Source organism: Lycium barbarum, chromosome 3, assembly GCF_019175385.1.
Source record: "Lycium barbarum isolate Lr01 chromosome 3, ASM1917538v2, whole genome shotgun sequence".
NCBI classification, from domain to species: domain Eukaryota; kingdom Viridiplantae; phylum Streptophyta; class Magnoliopsida; order Solanales; family Solanaceae; genus Lycium; species Lycium barbarum.
Window position 1 is genome coordinate 148,816,594 of NC_083339.1, and position 23,070 is coordinate 148,839,663.

At 36.2% G+C, this 23,070-nt stretch overlaps 3 protein-coding genes across 5 annotated transcripts; all 3 read right to left on the bottom strand.

The window, feature by feature from the left end:
- Positions 1 to 656: 656 nt before the first annotated feature.
- LOC132634395 (metal tolerance protein C4-like) lies at positions 657 to 3,620 on the bottom strand. Its single transcript, XM_060350653.1, has 13 exons — positions 3,184 to 3,620; positions 3,049 to 3,100; positions 2,812 to 2,944; positions 2,641 to 2,696; positions 2,421 to 2,535; positions 2,266 to 2,323; positions 2,054 to 2,172; positions 1,846 to 1,965; positions 1,584 to 1,685; positions 1,429 to 1,501; positions 1,281 to 1,348; positions 1,113 to 1,173; positions 657 to 986 (listed from the first exon to the last, which is right to left on the bottom strand). The coding sequence occupies exons 1-13, from the start codon at positions 3,491 to 3,493 to the stop codon at positions 862 to 864; spliced, it is 1,392 nt and encodes a 463-aa protein (XP_060206636.1). The 5' UTR covers positions 3,494 to 3,620; the 3' UTR covers positions 657 to 861.
- A 703-nt stretch (positions 3,621 to 4,323) lies between these two features.
- On the bottom strand, positions 4,324 to 14,968 carry LOC132633589 (mannosyl-oligosaccharide 1,2-alpha-mannosidase MNS1-like). The gene is made up of 14 exons (XM_060350107.1): positions 14,653 to 14,968; positions 13,904 to 13,951; positions 13,464 to 13,658; positions 11,130 to 11,242; positions 10,433 to 10,498; positions 10,147 to 10,318; positions 9,552 to 9,641; positions 9,268 to 9,392; positions 9,016 to 9,081; positions 7,092 to 7,200; positions 6,903 to 7,001; positions 6,215 to 6,295; positions 5,946 to 6,116; positions 4,324 to 5,009 (listed from the first exon to the last, which is right to left on the bottom strand). The coding sequence occupies exons 1-14, from the start codon at positions 14,809 to 14,811 to the stop codon at positions 4,758 to 4,760; spliced, it is 1,746 nt and encodes a 581-aa protein (XP_060206090.1). The 5' UTR covers positions 14,812 to 14,968; the 3' UTR covers positions 4,324 to 4,757.
- Positions 14,969 to 16,830: 1,862 nt separating this feature from the next.
- LOC132633590 (GATA transcription factor 24) lies at positions 16,831 to 22,548 on the bottom strand. Of its 3 annotated transcripts, none has more exons than XM_060350108.1 (9): positions 22,311 to 22,548; positions 21,802 to 21,926; positions 20,239 to 20,590; positions 19,746 to 19,826; positions 19,526 to 19,659; positions 18,635 to 18,766; positions 18,389 to 18,497; positions 17,539 to 17,610; positions 16,831 to 17,471 (listed from the first exon to the last, which is right to left on the bottom strand). In XM_060350108.1, the coding sequence occupies exons 1-8, from the start codon at positions 22,467 to 22,469 to the stop codon at positions 17,548 to 17,550; spliced, it is 1,155 nt and encodes a 384-aa protein (XP_060206091.1). In that variant the 5' UTR covers positions 22,470 to 22,548; the 3' UTR covers positions 16,831 to 17,471; positions 17,539 to 17,547. The 3 variants fall into 3 exon arrangements, with proteins under 3 accessions (XP_060206091.1, XP_060206092.1, XP_060206093.1); XM_060350109.1 differs by having other exon boundaries at positions 18,389 to 18,494; positions 22,311 to 22,545; XM_060350110.1 differs by lacking the exon at positions 21,802 to 21,926 and having other exon boundaries at positions 20,239 to 20,571; positions 22,311 to 22,545.
- Between the last annotated feature and the right edge of the window lie 522 nt (positions 22,549 to 23,070).

Consider the following 23,070-nt stretch of genomic DNA (forward strand, 5'->3'; position numbering starts at 1 on the left):
CAACAACCCAGTGAAATCCCACAACGTGGGGTCTGGGGAGGGTAGAGTGTACGCAGACCTTACTCCTACCAAGGTAGGATGGCTGTTTCCGAGAGACCCTCGACTCAATAAAAACATAAAAAGAGGTCAGATACGGCTAAGAGATTCAAAGCGATATGGAAATGAAGTAACGCAAGCAAGCGACACAGATAACATAGGGTCAACTATGTTAAAATAGTAATGATAAAATTATATGAGAAAGGATCAAATTGGCCCGTCTACTATTAAAAAGGGTCAACTTTGTTATGCGTTATACAATCGGGCTAAAATAAACCTAACCTATGAAGTTACCTAAAGGTACAAAGATATCCCTCTACACTAAGTTGTCCAATGTGGAAATAAAGATTTCACAATTTTTTCACATGAATACCACATGAAAAATATCTCCAACTCAATTATCTTCTGCCCATATTTAGATCAAATTTATCTCTCTATCATTCGATTGAGTGCAATTTTACCCCACTAATAGTTGATTACGAGCAACTATACCCTTCAAAGTTCTTCGTTTTCATTTCTTATCCTTTTTCCGTTGGTTTTAATGGTAAGAATGAAATTGTCAACGACTGATAACTAAAAATACTTAATTACATGCATGGCGGCGAGTATATTTCCAACAATATTGTAAAAGTGTACTTCCAAAACACCATTGCTACAAGTTTCCTTTAGATGCTTTAAAGAGCTCTCAATATTGTAGTTTGTAGACAAAAGTTTCATTCGCCTAAGCTAATATGACATTAATTTCTCTTAATAGAAAGCCACAAACGACTTTCTTTAAAAACAAAGTTACATACATTACAGTGAATTAAGCATGTGATAACATGCTCATGGGGATGCACCAATTGAACTATGTACTTCAATGTCCACATGCTTAATACCAGGAACTATTTCCTGGATTTCCTTTTCTAGCCGATCAACTTCAGCCCCTAGTGCTGTCACGACTTCTTCACCTGCCAATATATAGTGATAAATTTATGAGTTTGCTAACATATATATGGTTTCTAATATTCTTACTGTTAACAAGAACAAGAAAAGAACACAGGAAATCACAATAAAGCCTTCGAATTTATTCATACCATAATGTGACATGATTTCCAAGATCGCTGCATCATCCTTCTGCTTTGAAGCCTTTCGAAGCTATACGTATATATATATATATAAAGTGGATATCAAAAAACTGTAAGAAACTAATCTTGTCATTTCACAGGAGATAACTTTGAATTTCTGCGAAGCTAATCAATAACCTTTTTAGCCCACTGTTCGCGTCCAGCTCTGTCGAGATAATTTTGTACCAGCTTTACGCCATTGAAGTCTGCAATATAAAGACCATCATACTATATATTAATAGATGTACTAAGAAACAAGCTGAAAGAAAGCACCGGATCCAATCACCTATCTCAGCCTTAAACCTAAAGAAGCCAGGTCCGATCACCTCACTTTTGTAATCATAAACAGAATCAACAACCTGCAGTGGCAAGAACATTTCAGATACTTTAGTTAATTAATCAACCAGATTAGGAAATAAGAGTGTTCCAGAAAGAACATACTGGATCCTTTTTCAACAAATGCATAACTTTTTTCAAGTCTTTGTCGTCAATTGCTCTACCAATTAAAGCATGGCGGTTCCTCTGAATCAAAAATACTGCAACCTGCATATCATTTTCCATTTGATGAGCCTGGATTTCCTTTAATTTAGCATACCCAAAAGAAGGGCCTAATGTACATTAATAAAGAAGAAACAAACAAATAATACAGTTGGACACGTGAAATTAACTGTAAACATGTGAACAAGTGTATAGTCTCACATACCATTCCGAGAAGGTTGCCCACAACAATGGAACCAATGGGATCATAAATTGGATTTCCTGTGACATTAACTGCAACCAATGATGCACCGGCAACGACCAGGCCTGCAACTGAAGCACCATCCTACAAATTGAACACCAAATCACTCATCACTATAACAACAACACACATACGAGTAGCTAGCAAGTCCAGTAAAAGATTTGGCTATCACCTCAGTCATGACAGCAACAGCTGTAGGATCATGACCACGCCAAATATACTCTCTCACTTTCATTCCTTCTGAAGCAGCGCCTTTCCTCACGGATTGTATGGCCACCACAAGAGAAACACCTAAATAGATCCCGAAATGAGACAAATAACATGAACTATGATAAGAATGGACAATCCTGCTACATGCACTAAAGATTATTTTAGAAAGCGTACTCTCTATAATTAAAGAGCCACCAATGACCAAAGCTGCATATTCTAGATGTTCAGGGGACTGAAACAAATACAGAGAAAAATGCGATTCTTACTTAAGTGACAAAAAAGTATTCAACAGATAATGAACTGCTTTATTTTATCAATGATAAAATTACCTGAGAAGTCCATAGGTTTTGAAATCCGTTAACAATTGTAGCACCAGAACCAAGGCAAAAGATGCCAACAGCAGATATCAACGACCAGACAAAACGTTCCCTAAAGTAACCATATCTGAAAAAAGTATACAAATAAATAAAAGATTCACCAGGTTCACAAACTCACCCACGTGTGATATTTAATTAAAATGATGTTGCATGTCAAGGTATTAAGACTTACGGATGGGTAGAATCTGGTGCACGTTTAGAGCTATTTAAACCATACGCAAGAAGTGCCTACATGTATAGAAATGAATAATCTCAATGTTCCTAGTTTTATCCATGAATTATAATATGAGAACGTAACTATATACGCTGAATCCAAGTGGTAGATGGATAATGAGTTGAGAACCTGATTTGCAATATCTGCAACTGAATGTAGAGCTTCAGCCAGCATGACGTGACTGGAGCTGACAAACCAAACCCCAAGCTTCAGGGAAAGAACAAGAAAATTGCATCTTAAAGCTGTTGTGACGGCTCGCTGGCTACAACAAATATTAGGAATGCAAAATAAAGAAATTATAAGGTGACACAAAAAATAGAGATTTAAAGTTTCAGCTAGCTAGCTATCCATAAAAGTTACACGTACCCATGATCATCAAACTCTGCCTCCTTTTTCTTCTTAGATCTACTGAGAAAACCTGCAAATAAATAATTAACAGTAATGTCTATTAATGGGAATTTTTATAGGTGTGTCAGCACTGACGGAGGAGAAGAAACTCACCACGGGAGAAAAGGAGGTGACTAGTACTTTTTCTGGAAAGCGAAGACAGAAATGGTGCAGAATTGACCTGCTTGAATACAAGTGAAGATGAGGAATAAGCTGGTCCCCGCCCTCCAATGAAATATTGAGAAAACGCATTGCCATGTAATCCATGATTACAAGCTTTGAAATAAGGTTCAGGCTCTTTATCACAATAATGATCAGAATGTTGGGAGAAATTAGGGGAGAGAAGTGTGTAGAAGGAGCCAGCGGGAGAAGAGACTCGATAACGATGACGAAGGAAAGAAAGAAAACGAGGAGTACTAGCCATGGAAGATCAATAAACAAGTGTGTAGTATATATATTTTACTGTGTATCAGAGTAGAGGCAATTGATCAGAAGAGGAAAGGGACACGTACGGATAGACTATCCATTATCAAAGGGGCATAGCAGCATAAGCATAGGCGTATACTCCCTTCATCAAAGGCCGTACTATTAGAGGGGAACTATTCTTTCGCATTTTTACTACACAATGCCACTGTGCTCGCCGTACGTAGTGGACGGGTGTCTGTCCCAACCCTCCCTATTTGTTGGATTTGATATCATAACTATGACATGCAATTCAATAATAATGTTCGTTATCATTTATTTATCAATATAACACTAGAACTCAGCTGGTTTCTTTGTATTCTCGCTTCACCGTCTTTTGGTCTCTGATTTGTTTTGTTAATTCTTGTTTCTGTTTCCGTGCGTTCGATGCTTATTGGATCGATAAATCTTTAGTTTCTTTGTTTTCATTTAGATTTTAAAGTGAAACATAAATTAAAAAATGAAAATGGCTTCCATTTCAGAAAGGGTGATAGGCCTCATAGTACAAAGATCAGAACATCCAATTTTTAAAGTGAATTCGAACATTAATTCCTCAATTTTTGACATATCAAAATATGAAATTCAATTTTATACCTTATTGTTATATTGGTTTATAGTTTTATACTATATTAAACGGCAAAACTCTCTAAGATCACTGGACGTTGAATGGTTTCTTGGTAAAAGAAAGTCGTATAAAAAAAAAAACCATACCATAGCCAAACCTAGAAGATTGGTATCATTTGAAAAGGTCTAATCATTGAACTTGCTAAACTAGCTACTGAAACATGTAACTACGAAAAACATACTATTAGATACATCGGATACATAGTGTCACAGAGATATTAAATTCACAATTTCAGATACATATAACTTGGCAAACGAGAACTCTGTTCGCTCTCTAGGGAAAAAGATTTTGTGAGAGTAGCAAGTTGCTCATCAAAACCAAAAATGTCGATGTGCCGGCAAAAGAAAAATGTTACCCCTACAGTACAAGCCAGTTTAAGAGGCTAACCTAAATTGCTATGCTACATACAACTATTGCGCCATGTAGAGCATTTAATAAACTACAATGTATAGCAATACATCCAATATATCCAGCCAATCCGGAGTTAACAGCGTGTAGATCCTTCCTTCACCTCAAATGCAAGCTTTCATTAGGCTGCAAGCTTAATGAAGCTAGTACTTTCTTGGTGATTGAATCCCATTATAACTAATCAACAGCTCGATTAGTGGTGATTACGAAATCGACCTTCTTTCCTGGTTCGTAACTGCCTATCTGATTCTTGGCTTCCACCTGACCTTGCGGAACTCACTGCCCGATCATTCCGGGTAACAATTTTTATGGGGTGGGCTTCCGTGTTGAAAACCCACTCATCTAGGGGGATGACTGATGAGGGAGAGAAAAGAAGATACAGATACTTCAGAGTTTCTGCAAGAAAAAAGCTTTGCATCATATTGTCTTTGACACCGGTGTTGACCTGGGAAAACCGGCAAAAATGTGTTAAAACAGAGGTGAAATTAAACCTTGGCTTCACAACCAAATTTATTTATACCGGTGTCAACTGAAAAACAGGATAAAAGCAATCATACTAATAATTACAAGCACGAATCCCCGAGTTCTAGAGGTTCCCAACAGACTTTTGACTGCAGACCATGAAGTCACGTCATTGTCATAAAAGTTGGCATTATACATGCTAAAGTAGTCACAACAATTTAATTACATTCTCAGAAACTAAACGCCTTGTGTTTCAAAAACCCTCCACTTCATTTTTATCTTCACAATCTAGTTCATAACTAAAAAAAAAAAAAATTGGTCTACGAGGAATGGAGTCAAGTTATTGCTGTCCCAGGACAATTTTTAGCGTAGCTCTGATTTTGAGCTTCAAGTGGGAGAAGATAAAGATCAGATGCAGCAATAAAATAAAAAAGGGTTCTCAGCTAGCTTAACGTTGCTCTTTGCTTACAATTGTGTAGTGGATGGTGGGCTGAAAGAGTAGACCTTTTCAAAAGTTACATACTTCATTCTTCATTAAATAAATCAAATTCGAAACCTGATGATTGAAGTACAGTAAAAGTAAAATGATTGTTAAAAAAAAAAAAAAATTTAGACGCGAGCTGGTGTTTACAAGGTGAAGGAGAGGGAACAGCACCAAGTAGGAGCACCAGGTTTTCTTCAAACAATAGCATAAAAATCACATGCATGTATGTAAATCCAAATTATCAATATTTAGATCCAATAAATAGTGTGTATTCATGAGGGTAGCAAGTTTTTTGACAAGGAACATGAGAAATGGCAGTGGTTTCTTAACCTCCAGAAACAGAATAAAAAATGCAGCATTTGAAGGCATTTAAAGAAAGAAGATAATGGAGTAGTAGATACAATCTAAAGTTTAAAGAATTGGGTTTGAGCTTACATCTTTTAGTCCAACATATCCAGACTCTACCCTTGAGTTCTTTTCAAATGCTTGAAATATGTTCCAACCCCACTCTTGGTATGTCTTGTTTCCGGTTAACCGCCAGAGGTAAAACAGTGACTCAACTGTCTCGGGCCTTAATATGTTCCATGATGTGCCCACACTCATATCCTGAAGAGCATTAAAAAGGAAGAACAATTTAAATAAGTTATCACCATAAGCAAGTAACAAAAACAAACATCACCATGAACTAAAATGATAACACTGACTTGGCCGTCATTAAAAAAATAGTTCTCTCCTGCCAATTTTGTAGGTGTTGACTGGTAAAAGTTATAGCAAGTCCAAGCAAGCTGCAAGAGAAGGTTAAGAGATTCAGCCAAAAAAAAAATGAATACTAGAACTTTCTGGTAACAAGAAACAACACTGCAGTGATTAAAGCTCCGATAGATTGAGCCGACCGATCCTCTGGGCCTTCCCATGATGTGAAAGGCAAGTTAAACCATAGAAGGCAAGCACACTTAAGAGTCACTAACACTTGGGTCTTATCTCATACTTCACCCTTCAGCACCCCCAGCTAAATATAACAGCCAATGAAAGCAAATATCTGGTGGTATGAGAGCATTGCCCACAGCCCACCTTAGCTAATCCTCAAAAGTTGAACTAAAACCTAAAACTTCTTTCAACAAAGATCATTTCTCAAATGAATTAATCAATTTCTAAACCTAAAACACAAACTAGCCATGAGAATGGTAACTTGTATATTACTGAAAAGAAAATAATCAGCACTAGGTCCTCGCCAAACCATATCTACAAGAAGTCGAAACCAAACTAGTAAGAGTTGACTATATGAATCCTCTGTATCCATCTGCTCTACTTACACCCATTTCATTCCAATAATAAATAAGAGTTCACTAAAACTAGATGTTCACTAGGTGATGCTTTGTAAGTTAACATTACCTCCTCAGACAGTGATAAGAACTTCTGAGCCTCATCAGGGCTATAACCAGATGATCCTAAAGCCAACATCCCAGGAGCAAAGCATGCAAGTTCATCCATCTGCACAAAATCCAAAGGGTAAATAAAACAGATTCAAGAACTTAACACGTCTCAGACTTCCCAAAATATCTGCAAAAGCCCGTCCATCACCTTGTCATTTAAAGAACTTCCCATCTTCTCACAAAGATATGCAAAAGACGAAGGGGTCGTCCTCCGGACCAAGCTTAGAAGACCTTTCATTGATGTCTCCCACATTTTCCTGTTTGCAGAATTAATGGAAGAATTATATTGAGGAACACGGAGGACTGCAAAACTTTGCAAAAGGAAAACAAAAAAGTTAAGCAAAATCATTTCATATTTCAAATCTTATAAAGGCTAATATGCATCCAACATTCTTTCTACTTTTCCACATCACAGATCCATTTTTGTTCTAGCTAAGCACTTATAGCACAACCTTTTCACTATAACCAATTTCATCTTCCTGCATTCTAGCACCAGAAAAGGATAAGGATTCAAGGGAAAGACCAACCACCTAAAAACAAATTCCAGTTCTACTCAAAGCTCTTTAGATTTGACGCTTCAAGTTCAAACTCATAAAATTTAATTAAAGCTTTCAATTGAAGGAAGAGTCTGAGGACCATAATAAAGTTTAATACTCCAGCCACCTCACTTTGACTACTCCAATGTGCCTGACAAGGAACTTAATAAAAAAAATTGACGCTTGGAACCATTAAATAAATATATGTGAAAATACAATAACTCCGCCTGTGTGAGCTCGCTCACATTGCCGGTCCCAAGCCCGGATAAAGGAGGAGGGTTGCCGAGGGTCAATCGGAAACAGCCTCCCTACCCAGGTAGGGGTAAGGCTGCGTACATCTTACCCTCCCCAGACCCCACTATTGTGGGATTACACTGGGTAGTGACCAAGACCATGTGAAAATACAATAAATATGTAGTACTGTTACAATATGTGAACTCGAGCTCTTCAAGCGGTAGCTTTTGCACTAAGTAGAAAGATCAATTTTAAGAGAGTGATATAACTAGTAGTAACTTTAACAATTAAAGTTATAATACGTATTTTGGGGCCATTGCTGGTAAGGCATTCTAATCCCCATTTAACCAATGTGCTTCCATAAAACCACGCAGCGTGATAGAATAAATATTAATCACTTATTCAGGTCTGGCTGCGAAATATCATCAAAATTCCCAACTAGCTTCGATTGAGGTGTATTTGCTACTGTTGTATGTACTCAGGTCTGATATTATGTATTCACAGCAATTGTGGGGACTATTTGGAGAGACCGAGAGAGAAATAGTATAAAGAAGGACTACGTACACATAAGGAATAGCCTTATATCCCTGATTCCTTTTGGCGCACCTATGAATCCCTGTAGGTATAGAAGATTGGATGTCGTTCATAGAAAATCATACTCCCTCTGTTTCAATTTATGTGAACCTATTTCCTTTTTAGTCCGTGCCAAAATGAATGACCTCTTTCCTAATTTGGAAACAAATTCACTTTATGAAATGATTTACAGCCACACAAATATTCAAGACTTATTTTGAACCACAAGTTTCAAAAGTCTTCGCTCTTTCTTAAATGTCGTGCCCAGTCAAATGGGTTCACATAAATTGAAACGGAGGGAGTATCATTTTGAAAGATTTTCTACTTTTTGGTATACCCTTTGTATGCAGGTGTTTTATCCCCTTTGTTTATAAAATTTTATTACTTGATAAAAGAAAATCGTGTATTCACAGTGACATCATCTTTCATTTCTTTCAGTTTTTTATCCTTATTACAAATTTTCTTTGGTTTCCTTGCTCTTGGCTTTCCTACTTTAAAATCTAAAAAAGGCTCCAACTATGTAAACACTGCCAAAGAATATTTCTGTTTATTCCCGCAATGCATGATCAAAGATTTGATTTGAGGCTGATGAAGTATTGAAGCATTAATATATATGGACTTGCACCTACAGGAACCATCAAGTGAAATACCAGATGGACTGAATTGAAGATTAAAAAGGACAACAATATCTGAAGTGAAAATAGACAGAAGTGAACTTAAGCTGCTTACCTATAATGACTCACAGCAGCAGTTCTGTTTCCTTGTATCCAGGCCTTGAGTAAATATTCATAAAAGCTGAAATAAAATTGTTTTTACAAACTTTTCATATAAAAAGAAAACGTGGAAGCTCTAAATGCCAATTCACAAATGCATAGGACGAAGGCTCTCCCCCATTTTATTTTTTCTTTTGGGGAAAAATACTCCTACTCGATCAGGGTTTCGCAGGGATCATTCTGGAATGGACGAATGAAGGTCATTTACCTGTCACCCATTGCCCCAAATGTTATAGTCGAGTATGATGTTGTGCCTTTATGTGGATTGATGTATATTGGAAGCAAACCATCATCTGGAAAAGTTTTGTTAAGTTCTAAGATAACATTCTCCACCTGAAATAGGAACATACACCTCTCATCACCATAGGAAGACTGATCCAACAATCTGTAGCTTAATCAATTTATGCAAAACCAATTTACATATCATAGTTTCAAGTTGTAGTTCTTTGACAACATAAATTCATTTGTGTTTTAAGAATTTTCTCAGGCTACCTTTTGTTGATATTTTGGGTTTCCTGTCCTCTGCGAAAGAGCAATGAACTCAAGCTGCTCGGTACCAGAATCTGCCAGGATACTATCACCCTGAGAGCAAAGAGCACAATAATTTCAAAAAAACAAAGGAAGCACAAACCACCCTCTGGAAAAATACAAGTTTTTGTAACTATAAGCAATATGAGACATGTGCCAGCAGAACGATCACCATCAGATATGTCAATATGTTTGCACAAAGGACAAAAATACAAGCTCTTTGAAAAGAAAGGGGGAAGATGAATGCAGGGAAGAGTGCAAAAAACAAAGAGAAGCAAATTAAACATTCTCTGAGCATATTATAAGAAAACTTCAAGAGAGTATCCTTCGTTCAGGCACCTCCCAATAGATAGAAACTCTTCTCCTATGACGGGTTCCCTCCACAATCTTCACGAAACATAAGAATCAGGAAACCAAATCTTATGACTTGTCACATACAGTATTAATCACATCCAACCTCCCATTTTTGGGATAGCTGATCCCTCCATCCACTTGCCAGAAGATATTGTAGTACTATCACAAGGGGGGCTTAGGTGCAATTTTGAGAGTTCAAACTTACCCCTGTCCAACCAGGATTATGTGGATTCCCATGTGCCAAGTTGATAATGTTGTAAGGGATGCCAGATTCTGTATTCCATGCAGGCAACAATCTGTCTGCAATGTCTTGAGCCTTATCAAGGAAAAGCTTATCACCAGATAGATCATACGTGCTAAGAAGCCCACCTACAACCCTGAGTTGTTGAAAAACATAATTAACCAACGAGAATCATAGTGCCAAATTATTGAAAACTGCGACAGGATAAGAACAACTCATTAATAACTCATATTAAACCTTATAAAGCAACCTTATGGTTGTCTCAAAAACACTTGCATCGTAGTTCTTGTTGAAATCCAAGGAGTTTGCAACCCATCTGTCATCAGTAAATCATTAGCCAACTGTTAGCCACATGGAATAATTCATTGGAAACAATTATATATGGAAAGTTTAAATACCTTACATACTGCATAATTTGCAAAAACAATTCAATAGATTAGAGCAAACATGCTTAATATGACGAGAAGGAAAATGGAAGTAATGAAATTAACACTTAAACATCTGGCAACGGTCAAGATGCAAGGCATCAAATCCATAAATAAAAGAAACAGCAAGCAAAACGAGGGAAAAGGGATGGAATAGGAAGGTAAATGGAAAATTGACAAGTCTCTTGACCAATTGCAGATGCATTTTACCTTTTTTTTTTAAGTGACAACACAAAGTGTCTAACTTTTGACAATTTTCACTATATTTTAGTTTAACATTTTCTCTTGTCTGAGGACAAAGCGAGGACCATAAGTAATACACAGAAAATAATCATGCTTGTGGTGTACAGCGGAGCAGTCTCAGTGAAGATGGTACCATTTTGGACAAGTAGCTGACGACGACAAATGTACAATCAAGAACAATGACAAAAATACAATATTCTTAAATCTGATTACCAGAGGTGATCCTGACAATATAGGAAAAGAAAGATGATTCTAGAGGAGGCAGGAGAACAAACTCACTCTCTAGCTCTCTGAAACTGCTCATCCAGGCCCATGATATATAGTGTGTCAAGAGAATCTATCAAGGTCGCTCCAAGACCACCAAAACTGTCAACGCCATTCTTTGTTTGCGGCTGGCATTGGATATTTTCAACATAGTTAAGTAATTTTACAGAAGTGCACTAAAGAAGTAATATAAGAAGTACGAAAAGCACATAGCAGAAACAACTGCAGCATCAAGGCAAGTTTCAACTCCTAAAAATATTCAATTATGAACGAAATAAAAAGGATATGTCCAACAGATTCATGCAGTTATTTCCTTTCTGATTTTCAATAAATTATAGTTCATGATCAAAAGCCAATGCTCTACAAATCGACAATAGTTAGTTACCTAATCCTGTATGTACCTTTTATTTTCCATAAACACAATCATTTAAGGCAGCCTCAAGGGTATCATAGGAACATTTACTGGAGCTGAAAGGTATGAACTCTTGTGTCATTGTTTTCTAGAAGTGTGTCTTAGACACAAAAGTAGAAAGAGAGTAAAATAAGATTGCATACGAAGCGATACTATTTCCTTCTATACGTAAATATTTTTTTTTTTGGTTACATCATATCACCAAAGAAAATGCTGCATATGTAAATTACAAAAAGTCAGTTGCATCTTAGGCTTCAAGGAAAGTAAGAAAAGTGTCTATTCCATATACATATTGTTCTTAACAAAAGTAGCAGCAAAGGTGGGCAAAAAAGATGTTTATTAATGTCCGAGGCTATCTTTTCATGAACAGCTAGACCACTTTATCAATAACAGACTAGTTCAGCATAAAGCAGACTTCTTTTGAGAAATATAACTCCACAGCCTAAACCCCAAACCTTCTCTAATCTTAAATTGATATCGGAACTTCTCCAAAAACACGTAGCACATGAACTTATTTTTTGATTTAAAATCAACCAAAAATCAAGCAAATTCAGAAGATTGAAGTTCTTCAGTTTAGGTAGCATAAAGGTGTCTGTTTTAAAACCCAAGTTATTAACACATTGCAAGAAGAATGTGCTATCCTCACTACCAGAAAACACACAATAATTCATCAATTTCTCGAGAATCATGTCAAAACATACCCTAGAAAATAATAAATTAAAAGCCAAGTCTTACCCACTCATGCAATTGCTTTTTCATCGTCTTTTGCAATATTCAGAACGTCCAAACATGCTAAATAAATATTTTTGGTCGGGATATAAGAAGAAAAGAATCGTACTTCCTTTGTGCCATTTTTTGTGGCACTCTTTCCTCTTACTCTATCCAAAAAAGAATGTTACATTTTTGTAACTGGAAACAATTTAATCTTAGCATTAATGTTACATTTTTGAAAACAATTTAATCTTAGCATTACCATTTTACACTTACAGATGTGACCCCACTTGATATATAAACTATTTTATTATCAGGAGGGAGAAATAGGGTGATATCTGGAACTCTTACAACCCTTTTTTTTTTTTGGGGGGGGGGGGGGGGGGTGTGGCAGCTACTCCTTTCATTTATTTGCTAATAGTAAAGGTCATTTTGGTAAGTTGTATATATTTATATTACGCGTAAAAAGTCTTTCCATATTTCATACATTTTGTGCCCAACCGTCACATAAAATTGGACGGAATGAGTAAAAACCTATGTTACTCGGACTCTTCAAAAATGGACACGGGTGCGCGTCGGATCCTCCAAAATTAGTGCATTTTTGAAGGATCCGACACGGGTGCGGCATCATTTTTGGAAAGTCCAAGCAACATATGTAAAACATAAAACGAACAAAAATATTAAATTTGTATGTTAGTAGGAACGGTAGAGAATCTCTACTCTTAGAAAACCTCAAATTATTGAAGATTGAAATCAAAGGGACCCAAGAGCCGAGGGTCTATTGGAAACAGACTCTCTACTCTACAAAGGTAGGGGTACGGTGCATACATCCTACCCTCTCCAGACCCCACTTGTGGGATTACATTGGGTATGTTGTTGTTGTTGAAATGAAAGGGGCCCAAATAGAGCAAAGGATATCATGATAATTCATATTTTTGAGGTGTAGTTGGTGTTACTTCTGTAAACTAACCTACAGAATGTTTTAATTGAAAAACTAGGAGTCACATGCTTATCTAGTCAACAAAAGGTATAGCCCTTCGGAAGCTTAAATAACAGAGAAAAGAAAATGTAATGGAAAACATCAATCAACAATATATTTTTCAAGAATTTCCTTTCCGGACCGCCGCATAGCGAGAGCTTAGTGCCAATGATCTGATTGTGAAATGGCAAGATGCAAAGGCAACATTAACAGCTTAAAAATAACTTATTAGAAGTAACATCCAAACCTGTAGTTCATCATGGCCCCACGCATATTTTTCATAAGAACTCCAAGCATGAATCATAGCATCTTTCACTTTCTCTCTTCGCTGAGCATCAAGGATATTATCTGGTGAATCCATATTCTTCACCGCATGACCACCTTCGCCACTATATTTCATTTTTTCACCTGAAACGCCTCCACCATTCTTCAATTCTTCCAGCTACAAATTCCAGAAGAAATACAAACAAGATGAACCTCATTTAATTTTCAGAAGGAAGAACAGGAGGCAGCTCGCGTAATTACAGCTTGTACTGCCATGTATTAAAAGACACTCTAGCATATCGGTCCCCCGACCAGGCAAAAAGAGGGATGGCAGCCACAACAGAAATAAAAATAGTAGGCTGATCATTTAACTTAAAACTCCATAGCTATAGAAAATTGAGAGAGGAAAATTAAACCACTTACCAGATTTTGCAAGTGTGTCACTTTTTCCTTCAACTTAGAAATTTCTTCCTGCAAAAAAAAAAAGCTTTTCAATACAGCAAGATGCAGATAGAAAAACTTGTGAAATGTCCAGGCAACAAGATGATCAATACAACAGAATACAGATAGTAAACGATCACATTCCTAGAGGTTAGGACTAGCAAATAAACAGCTTACAAAAGAAGAATGGAAAAGGAAAAGGAAAAAAGAAAAGACAGAGTAAACCCAAGAACAACAGCTGATTTAGAAACTTGAAATCCCCTAAATCACATTTATCCCCACAATCAGTGAAAATCTGTTATCTTTTTTCTAAGGGATGTGAGAACCTATGAGATCAGGGGAGACAGAAAGATCACACCATATGTTGTGTGCTCTAAATCTGGCAATCTGACATCCGGAGTAGATGAAAATGAGAAAACTAGTGCGTGAGTTCGAATTTTAACCAGCAGCTCCATCAAAAGACAGATGAGAGTAATGCCTCAAGATCCCATAGCCTAAACCCAGTGGGGAGATAGGGATACTCAGAGAAGTTGCTAAAGACTTATATCAGACCCACTGTGTGTTTTTCCATATTAACAACAACTAATCTCAATCTCAAAAATCCCAAGTTGTGTCAACAGTGAAGGAACATCGAGATTCAATTCTATGATAGGAACACAAAAAATCTCCCCGAACATAGTTGTTATTTTAATTAAAAATGGCTAGTTGCAAAATGAGAGAAGAAGAGTGACCTGATGATCACGGACTAAAGTCTGTCGATCCCAAAAGAAGAAGGTTACAAAAACAAAAACGAAGAAGAGCAAAGCGAGGCGCTTAGGTCGTTTCAAATAGTAAGCGGGATTGATGTATCTCCATATAGTGGAAGACGATGATGATCTACTCCTCGCCATATTGAAGAGTAAATCTCAAAGTGCAGATCGATGCCAATGGGGAGACGAGACGAGACACGACCAAAGAGTCAGTGGACTTTTATTACAGCAACAGCAAAAACACACCTAATCACTATAACAACAACAACACGTTAGTAAGGTAACAACCCTTGCTAATAAGACTAATCCGCGTTTGGTCCTGTAGGGATTAAATTGGTTATTGCATCCTCCTTCCCTCCTAATTTATACCACCCTCTTTCCTTTTTACTTGATAAAAGAAATGACACTTTTCTATTAAAATTTAATTTTATCTTTTCTATATTTAGTTAAAATTCAACTTTTATTTTACATTTTTACCTTTAATAAATTAATTTCTAGCCACATAAATTTTTAAAAATTATTTTATATCAGAAGTTTCAAAAATCTTCCTCTATTCCTTAAACTTTATATCAAGTCAAACACCTTCATATAAAATGAGATAAAAGAGAGTAATTTATATGAAAAAATTAATAAAAGTAGAATAAAAATGCCCCTCATTTGATTTTTTTTAATCCAAAACGTCATTATTGAAGACAAGATTAAAATACCCTCAATTATGGCAAACTAGCCAAATTATGCATTATCCCATTACGAATCTACAAATCTCATTTATTTTATGAAAATTTATTTTACTTTATATTTGGTATAATTTTTTATTTTAGAATTAGCACTGCAATTATTTATATCATAATTATGATACTATTTTTATTTCACATTTTATGATAGATAACAAATCCGAGATTACTAGATGATAACGGTATTGATTAACTTATTTATTATAATTCCATCATTATAGTTTCGGAAAAGGACCAAAATTACCCTTGAACTTTGAAAAATAGTTCATTCATACCCTTCGTTATACTTTAGGGTCAATTATACCCTTACAGTTATACTATGGGGTCAATTATACCCTTATGTCTAACTGCTGCCACGTGGCATCATCCCAGCCCTTCAAAATTATTTTACCCTCAAATAATTTTTTACCCACTAAAATAACTCAACTCGACCCGAATTTTTTTTTCTAGCAAAAATAATACAGATAATTTTTCCAGCAAAATAAAATAAAAATAATTCCGTATTATTTTTGCTAGAAAAAAAATTCAGGTCGGATTGAGTTATTTTAGTGGGTAAAAAATTATTTGAGGGTAAAATAATTTTGAAGGGCTAGGATGATGCCACGTGGCAGCAATTAGACATAAGGGTATAATTGATCTCATAGTATAACTGTAAGGGTATAATTGATCCCATAGTATAACTGTAAGAGTATAATTGGCCCTAAAGTATAACGAAGCGTATGGATGAACTATTTTTCAAAGTTCAGAGGTAATTTTGACCCTTTTCCGTTATAGTTTTGACATAACTTAGCTTCCAACCCACAAGACCCGTAAAAGAGTGAAAGACACGGTTATTATAAATACTTTTCAAACATGCGCTGTCTGGTGACTTACATTGACTTTGTTCCATTTGAGATTAAGAATCCCACCTTACCTTGGACTGAGGATACCAAGCTTGTCTCCTCCCATCCCCCCATTCCTGTATGCCTTCCAAATTCCAATATTTGATCAAACCACGTTAATAATCTTTTCCTTTACTGAAAAAATCGCATATCCATAATTCTTTCAAAAAATATTTTCTTATGGAGTAACAAATAGTTATACTGATGAATAAAAATAGGAGCAACAGTGGAGTAAGTTTAACAAAGAATCTATATTAAATGAATGAATGTAAAAAGAAATTTAAAAGTCGAATTCAACTAATTCTTGACCTCTTGGGAGTTGGAAGACTGTAGTGACACTCCTTCAATTACAATTAATTCAAAGTTGACCAACGAATCAATTGACTAGAAAAGCAAACCAGTTCATGTTATTATACTCGAACCGAATATTAATCTGCTTTTCTTAAATAACATCTCATAAGACATATAAACTATGGAAGAAGCTGAGTATGCACAAATCAGATAAATTATAAATGTACTTATACTAAAAAAGTTAAGGCGTTTGATACTCATAATATGTGTTTGTATCAGCAATGTACGCCATGCACAAAGAGTAAAATTTTATTCGCACCGACATTTACATCAACTGATACAATTTAACCATAACAATTACACCAATTGAAACAATTTAACCGTAATGAACAAAAATTAAAGTGAAAATAGATATAACATAATCATGGTTAAATGATAAATATGTATAAAAACAAATGTCTTGTATTCATCAATTTGGTGTAAAAACACCTGCTCCAGGTCCAGGTAAGTTAAAGATACTCATTGAACCAATCACCATCGACTGTGTATTATTTAATCCTCATACTAATATTGATTGAACTTCTATTAATAGTCTGGTGGTTGACACTGAGATATGTGTTTTGTGTAAACAATGCGTCATATATCAAAACTAAATGGGGATACAGTTATATAGTCAGTCCACAAATCCGGCTCTTAGTTGATGCCAAGGGTAAGAACTCCAGGGCACGTTAAGTGAAGTTATGAAGGAGACCCTCTATGACGAAATGATCATCTACTGGTCTAAATCAAACTACTATACAAAATATTCTCCTTGGAGTAGCACAAATTGATCATGACGTATCATCACCATTCCCTATGCCTCCAGGAACCATCTGTGAGCCTCAAGATTTTCATTCTGGCATAACCAAAATATCATAAGAGGGCGCAGAAAATTGCTAGTATAGCTACGAAGAATGAGTTACCTCTTCGCCTCAATCAACTGATTGATTCTGGACCAACGGCGGTGCTGCCTTTGAAAGGTCCCTTAAAGTTCCCTGTATTAACAAAATAACTGTAAAACATGAGTTTGCCAGTATCGGCAGTAACTAACCGGACTTTAAATTTGAGATCAGATCATGTTATAAAAGTCCAAGAAGAGCACAGCTGAATTACTGAGGAAAACAAAATGAGAAAAAAGGGAATCTTGTCCCAGCCCACACTTTAAGACTGCATTGCTCTATGGCTTGATGTGACTGCCGGTTTTTCACAAACAAAAAGCTTCCATATCAAACATCAAACCTCCTGTCTTAATCAGAAACACTTACCTTTGCTTCGAGACTAGGTAATGCAAAGACAAAGGAACAGAAGAAGATTGAAAAAGGCAAAGATTTAATAATTATGTTATTTTGGTTAAAAGAGAGGAAAAAAAAAAGTAAGGATCATCCTTGTCCCACGGAGACAAGTGGTGAGCTCAAGAGGAAAATCTCCTTCGTATTTTATTTCATGATTTTGTACCCCAAACAAGAGAAGACAAGCCTAACACTCTCTTCCATTTCCTTTTCTCTCCTTTTCAAACAAATGGTAATTGGGTCGTGTAACTGGAGAAACTATTCATATAAGAAGTATTATAACATGGTAGACTAATAGGTATTCACAGCATATAATTCTGATAAAACCATAGCAGAGAAGCAGCAAGATGTAAGCTCTAAATCAAGAGCGAGCAAATACAGGAAGTGAGCACTTTCCTTAATACAATCAACCTGCTTAGGAATAGCATGAAATGACTCAAGAAGCTGGAAAAAACATGATGTGTAACAAGTCTCCACTATTTACCCTATTCGCCCACATAAGTCCGCATGCATTACAAAGTGTCCTAGGTCCTTCAGGTCCCCTGCGCATCATTGGAGTAGATTTCTCGCTGATGCCACAATGCCGACAGCTGCTAAATATTCGCAAGTAATGTGACCAAACGATCAAAAGCAACTGAAATATTTCTTTTATAGTTCTTTGATAAATTACAATAGTGTGAAATAGGGGGCGATTGAGAGAAAACAGAAAACTTCTGCAGAATGAACTTACGAAGTCTCGTGACTTTGAGTGCCACTACCATCCAAACCCCAGCCCTGATTCTCTTCCCAATTTGAGGCTGTTGCTGAAGAGTCATCACCATTGGGTTTTGAAGAAGTGAATTGACCTTTGTTTCGTTGCATTCTGCATAGCCAAGATAAAATTGCTCAAGAACAGACTGAAGACAAAGATGATATTCTAATATAATAACTGCTGCATAATTGATAAAACAGTGAGACCATATTCGCACAAACAAAAGCAATCCATGAAGAAGGGCATAGACATTGCAATAACCAAGTATAAATACTGCCACAAGTATCTGATATCACAAGACTTCTAAAATTCATATCCCACATGAAAGCCATCTTCAATGTAGACATCAAAATGAACAAACAAGATAAAGCATATCTATGCCCCAGAAAAGATTGTTTCAAATCATCCAACATACTAGCTCAGTAGCTCATACACAAAAATGAATAGATATACAGAGATGGAGGAGTAATTCAAAATATATAGGAGACTCAACACTGAGAAAATTGGGCATATATCAACCTTTTCGAAGAGAGCATTCCTAATGTACAATTGAAATATCAACCAACCAACGCTAGCTGTCATATGGAAAAATGGAGCTCCAGCAGACATAATCTACAATCAATGCCAAGCTTATAACTACTTTAGAGCCTGATTTGAGAGGTGGATAGAACAACTTATTTGTTTTGGCAAAAGAGATACAGGCAGAAGGCTTCTTTACTAACAGGTGCAAAACAAATTCTTCCAAATGCAAATCTTTTAACACATTATCTGCTGCCACCCCCCCCCCCCCCCCCCCAAACAATAAAAATTGAATCAGAACAGAACCAAAACCAAACCAAATAAAAGCTTGAGTTAAAGAAGTTTTTGTACCTAAGAGCGACCTCCTTCCGAACAGTATAACGAATTTTCTTCTCAAAATTTCTCTCCTTCCGCTTTTCACGGAATCTCATCAATGATGCCAACCTTTGAGGCACATTAAACCTCTGCGGAGTATTAGATAGTCCCTGGTAAATGCTTCACCAGTTAAAACCTAAGCACCATTCAATCTCTCAAAAAGAAAATGACTTTATCAACTCAAACTGTCACGCACTCTATTATTTTGAGTTGTTATATCCATTGGATTGCTCGGCGGCACTTCACGGGCATCTAACAAAAGAAGTACAGCTTGCACCTGAACATAATCAGTTGAAGGAAAATGAACACATAACAATGTGATGTGGAACAGATTAAGGCATATAAGCAGGACCAAACAAGTCAAGAAATTCCAGAACATCTGATGCACCAGGATCTTAGGTATTGAACTAGCATGTCGTGAAATCTAAGGAGGTCAGACTAATATTTATGTCAACGTAAAGGTCTCTTATATTCAAGTACATTGCCTTAAGGGGCTATCTGAGCACTCTTTACTATGAAATTGTGATAGCCTAAAAATCTCTACCAATGACTCAATGACTATGCTTTTAAATTAGCCAAAGGACACTATTGTTTAACTGAGATCAATTCAGTTGAATCTTTAGGTTGAGCACAACGAATTAAAGCATTCTTAGATAGAATTGCATGAAGAATAAAGATGAAGAAGTAACCTTTTCAGGAGATACAGACTCAAATACATAGACCCGTCCCTGGAAAGAGAGCGTGAGCTGATTACTATTTACAGTAGCGCCAGGAACTGCCATGCCATTGTGATTATCAGACAGATTTCCAGGATCGGCAGAAATGTCACCCTCTATGCACTCACTACCACCACTTCCAACCCCAGCAGCAGCCACACCATTATCATCATGCTCATCATGATCCATCACATTCCCATTACTTATAAGGTGCAAACCATGATAACGATGATGATGACAACTGTGATCATACTGTTCTTGCAAGTAGTGCATCATTTCTGACTCACTCACTGGTATTGGATCCATCTTCATTCCAAAATAGTACCTGACCAGTATGTTCAGCTCAGGGGCAAAGAAGGAGATAAAAAGAATATATTCCACACATTTTCAACCACAAGAATCTTTTCGCAAATGGATTTAATAAGGAGAAGGACAGAAGAAACTGCTGAATACACTAATATCAAAGTCCCCGCCAGCGCTGAAACAGAAAAGGAAAGGACTAATCCACAGATCCAGGAAAATAAAAAGATGTCAAGGTTCCTGCTTCACAAAAATGTTCCAATAGCAGCAAGTCCAATTTCATTAGCAACCTTTTTTGGGATTACATGAAAAGATAAAGTATAGGATTAATACACATAATTAACTTAATTCAGGATGTAAACAGACTAATCAAATGGTTGACACCTCTAGTGCAAAAGTATCGTCCTGAAATTTGAATCAGTCAACGGTAGAAGTTAAGGAGAAAAACAACTGAGATGCAGGAGCACTATGTAAGATCCAGAACAGGAAGAGTAAATGCTGGAATCAGATGGAGGTGGGGATTCTGCAATGGGACTTTTGATAAATGGGCACTTCAGTTATCAAGGGTTTCTACTGTGAAAAGTAGGGTCTTTTCACATAACAAGTGGTTAGGCCCCCGCAAGGCGCTCATTCTGGAGCTACATTTTGAGTCCTATACTGATATGCAGACCCCACCTGACTTTCATCACTACAAATGCAACCTTACTCATCATCTCTAACACAAAAATATAAATCAAAATGCTCAGCACACATCTAATATACAGAAAGCTTTAATAGATATTGTGCAAATTCACGACCAAAGAGAGAGGAAGAAGAGGAGTTAATAGGACTAGCCACCGATAGAGAATCAGAACGTTAAATTCAATGATTGTTTAGAAAGAGTAATGGCAATGGAGGTCCCAAAAGCATGCAAAGTCATTCTTAAGTATGTGCTTTGTGGCTATTACATCGTTCAAGCTAAATTTTTCAGATATACTTCACCTTAGTTACTAGAGCAGATTTTAAACAATTTTGACACCACAAGATAGATGTGTTTCTCATAATGGCACAAGGTTGTTACCAACATGTGTTTTACATTCAACTATGTGTATCCCAGAGACTCAGACATCTTAAGCACAATCTATAAAATACAAATCCTAAAATGATTCCTTTTAGAGAGAGATCCATTTAGAATTGCCTCAGTCAACTCTTCAAATCATGAAAAAGAAGTAAAATTTAAATATAAAAACGCGTTACCTCCTGTTGCGCTTCAACAGTAACGGCTCATAGTTGAGAGGAAAAAAACCCAACTTGAGGAAAAAGAGAATTAGCGTAACTTCAAAAGCAGCCACTTGGTTGACAACAGGAATGGGCATAGGTCCCTCCAAAATCAAGATAAAAGACTAGTCAAATGGTTTAGGGAGAAGTGATTAAGGTTGTCGTCTTTCCTTTATAAGGGGTAGGGGGCAAGCGCTATATTCGGTTGATCAAACAAATATAGGTGTGAATAGCAAGTAGACAGGCTAGTAACATAAAACCATGAAAACCAAGTATTTAGTAGGTTTAGATGGCGAACAAAAATCCATAATAAAAGTAAAAGCACACCACTGCATAGTTTAAGTACATAAGAGTAGAAAACTAAAGGCTGAATTTTATTAGGAGTTCATTTTTCTGTTTCGTTTGTATTCAGGGTGGCACAAGGGTGGGAGGTGTTGGAAAATTCTTCTTTTTAACAAAAAAAAAAGAGGGAAGGAAGAAAGGAGTACCATGTAAATGGCTTCAAAGCATGAGACCAATATATTAGTCCGAGGAATCCGATAATAAAGTTGGCAGATCTTCCTATCTAAATTATCGGCTGGGCGCTTCTGCAATTCCAACTCCCTTCTTCTTCTTTTCTCCAACTGTAATTTGAAGTCCCTTAGCATGACCAATTTGTCCCCTTGCCCTTTGATCCTGCCAAGGTTAAATTTGGTATTCTGTTCATATGGGCTTGGTCCCACCAAGAGAATGAAAGGCTGATTACACCTCAAATATTTTTATCCTACTTATTACTTTTCGTCAGTATAAGAATTGAGTAATTATGTCCATTAAAATTTTGAATTGTATAGTTGCTACTTACCATACATTACTCATTCTAATAATAAATTAATTCTATTACATTGAATTTTTAATTTTTTACTAAGTTTTTATCCACTATAACAATAAAATTATAAACCATTTGTTTGTCATATTAAACGTAATTGAACTTTATCCATTATAGTGGAACGCCACATAACTACATCAATTGTAACAATGAACTCAGACAGAGTTTTGTGACTTTATTTAGATGAAAAAATTCAATTACTTTAACGTGACAGACAATGATTTGTGACTTTTTTTTTTAATAAATTGGACTTTATTTATTTAATAACTAGCTTTGTACATACGAGTGGATGACACTAAGAAGGGTACTAGATTATTCAATCAGTAGAGGAGACTTGCTTAGTACTACCTTGTCCATTTCTATCATCTAATATTGTAAACATC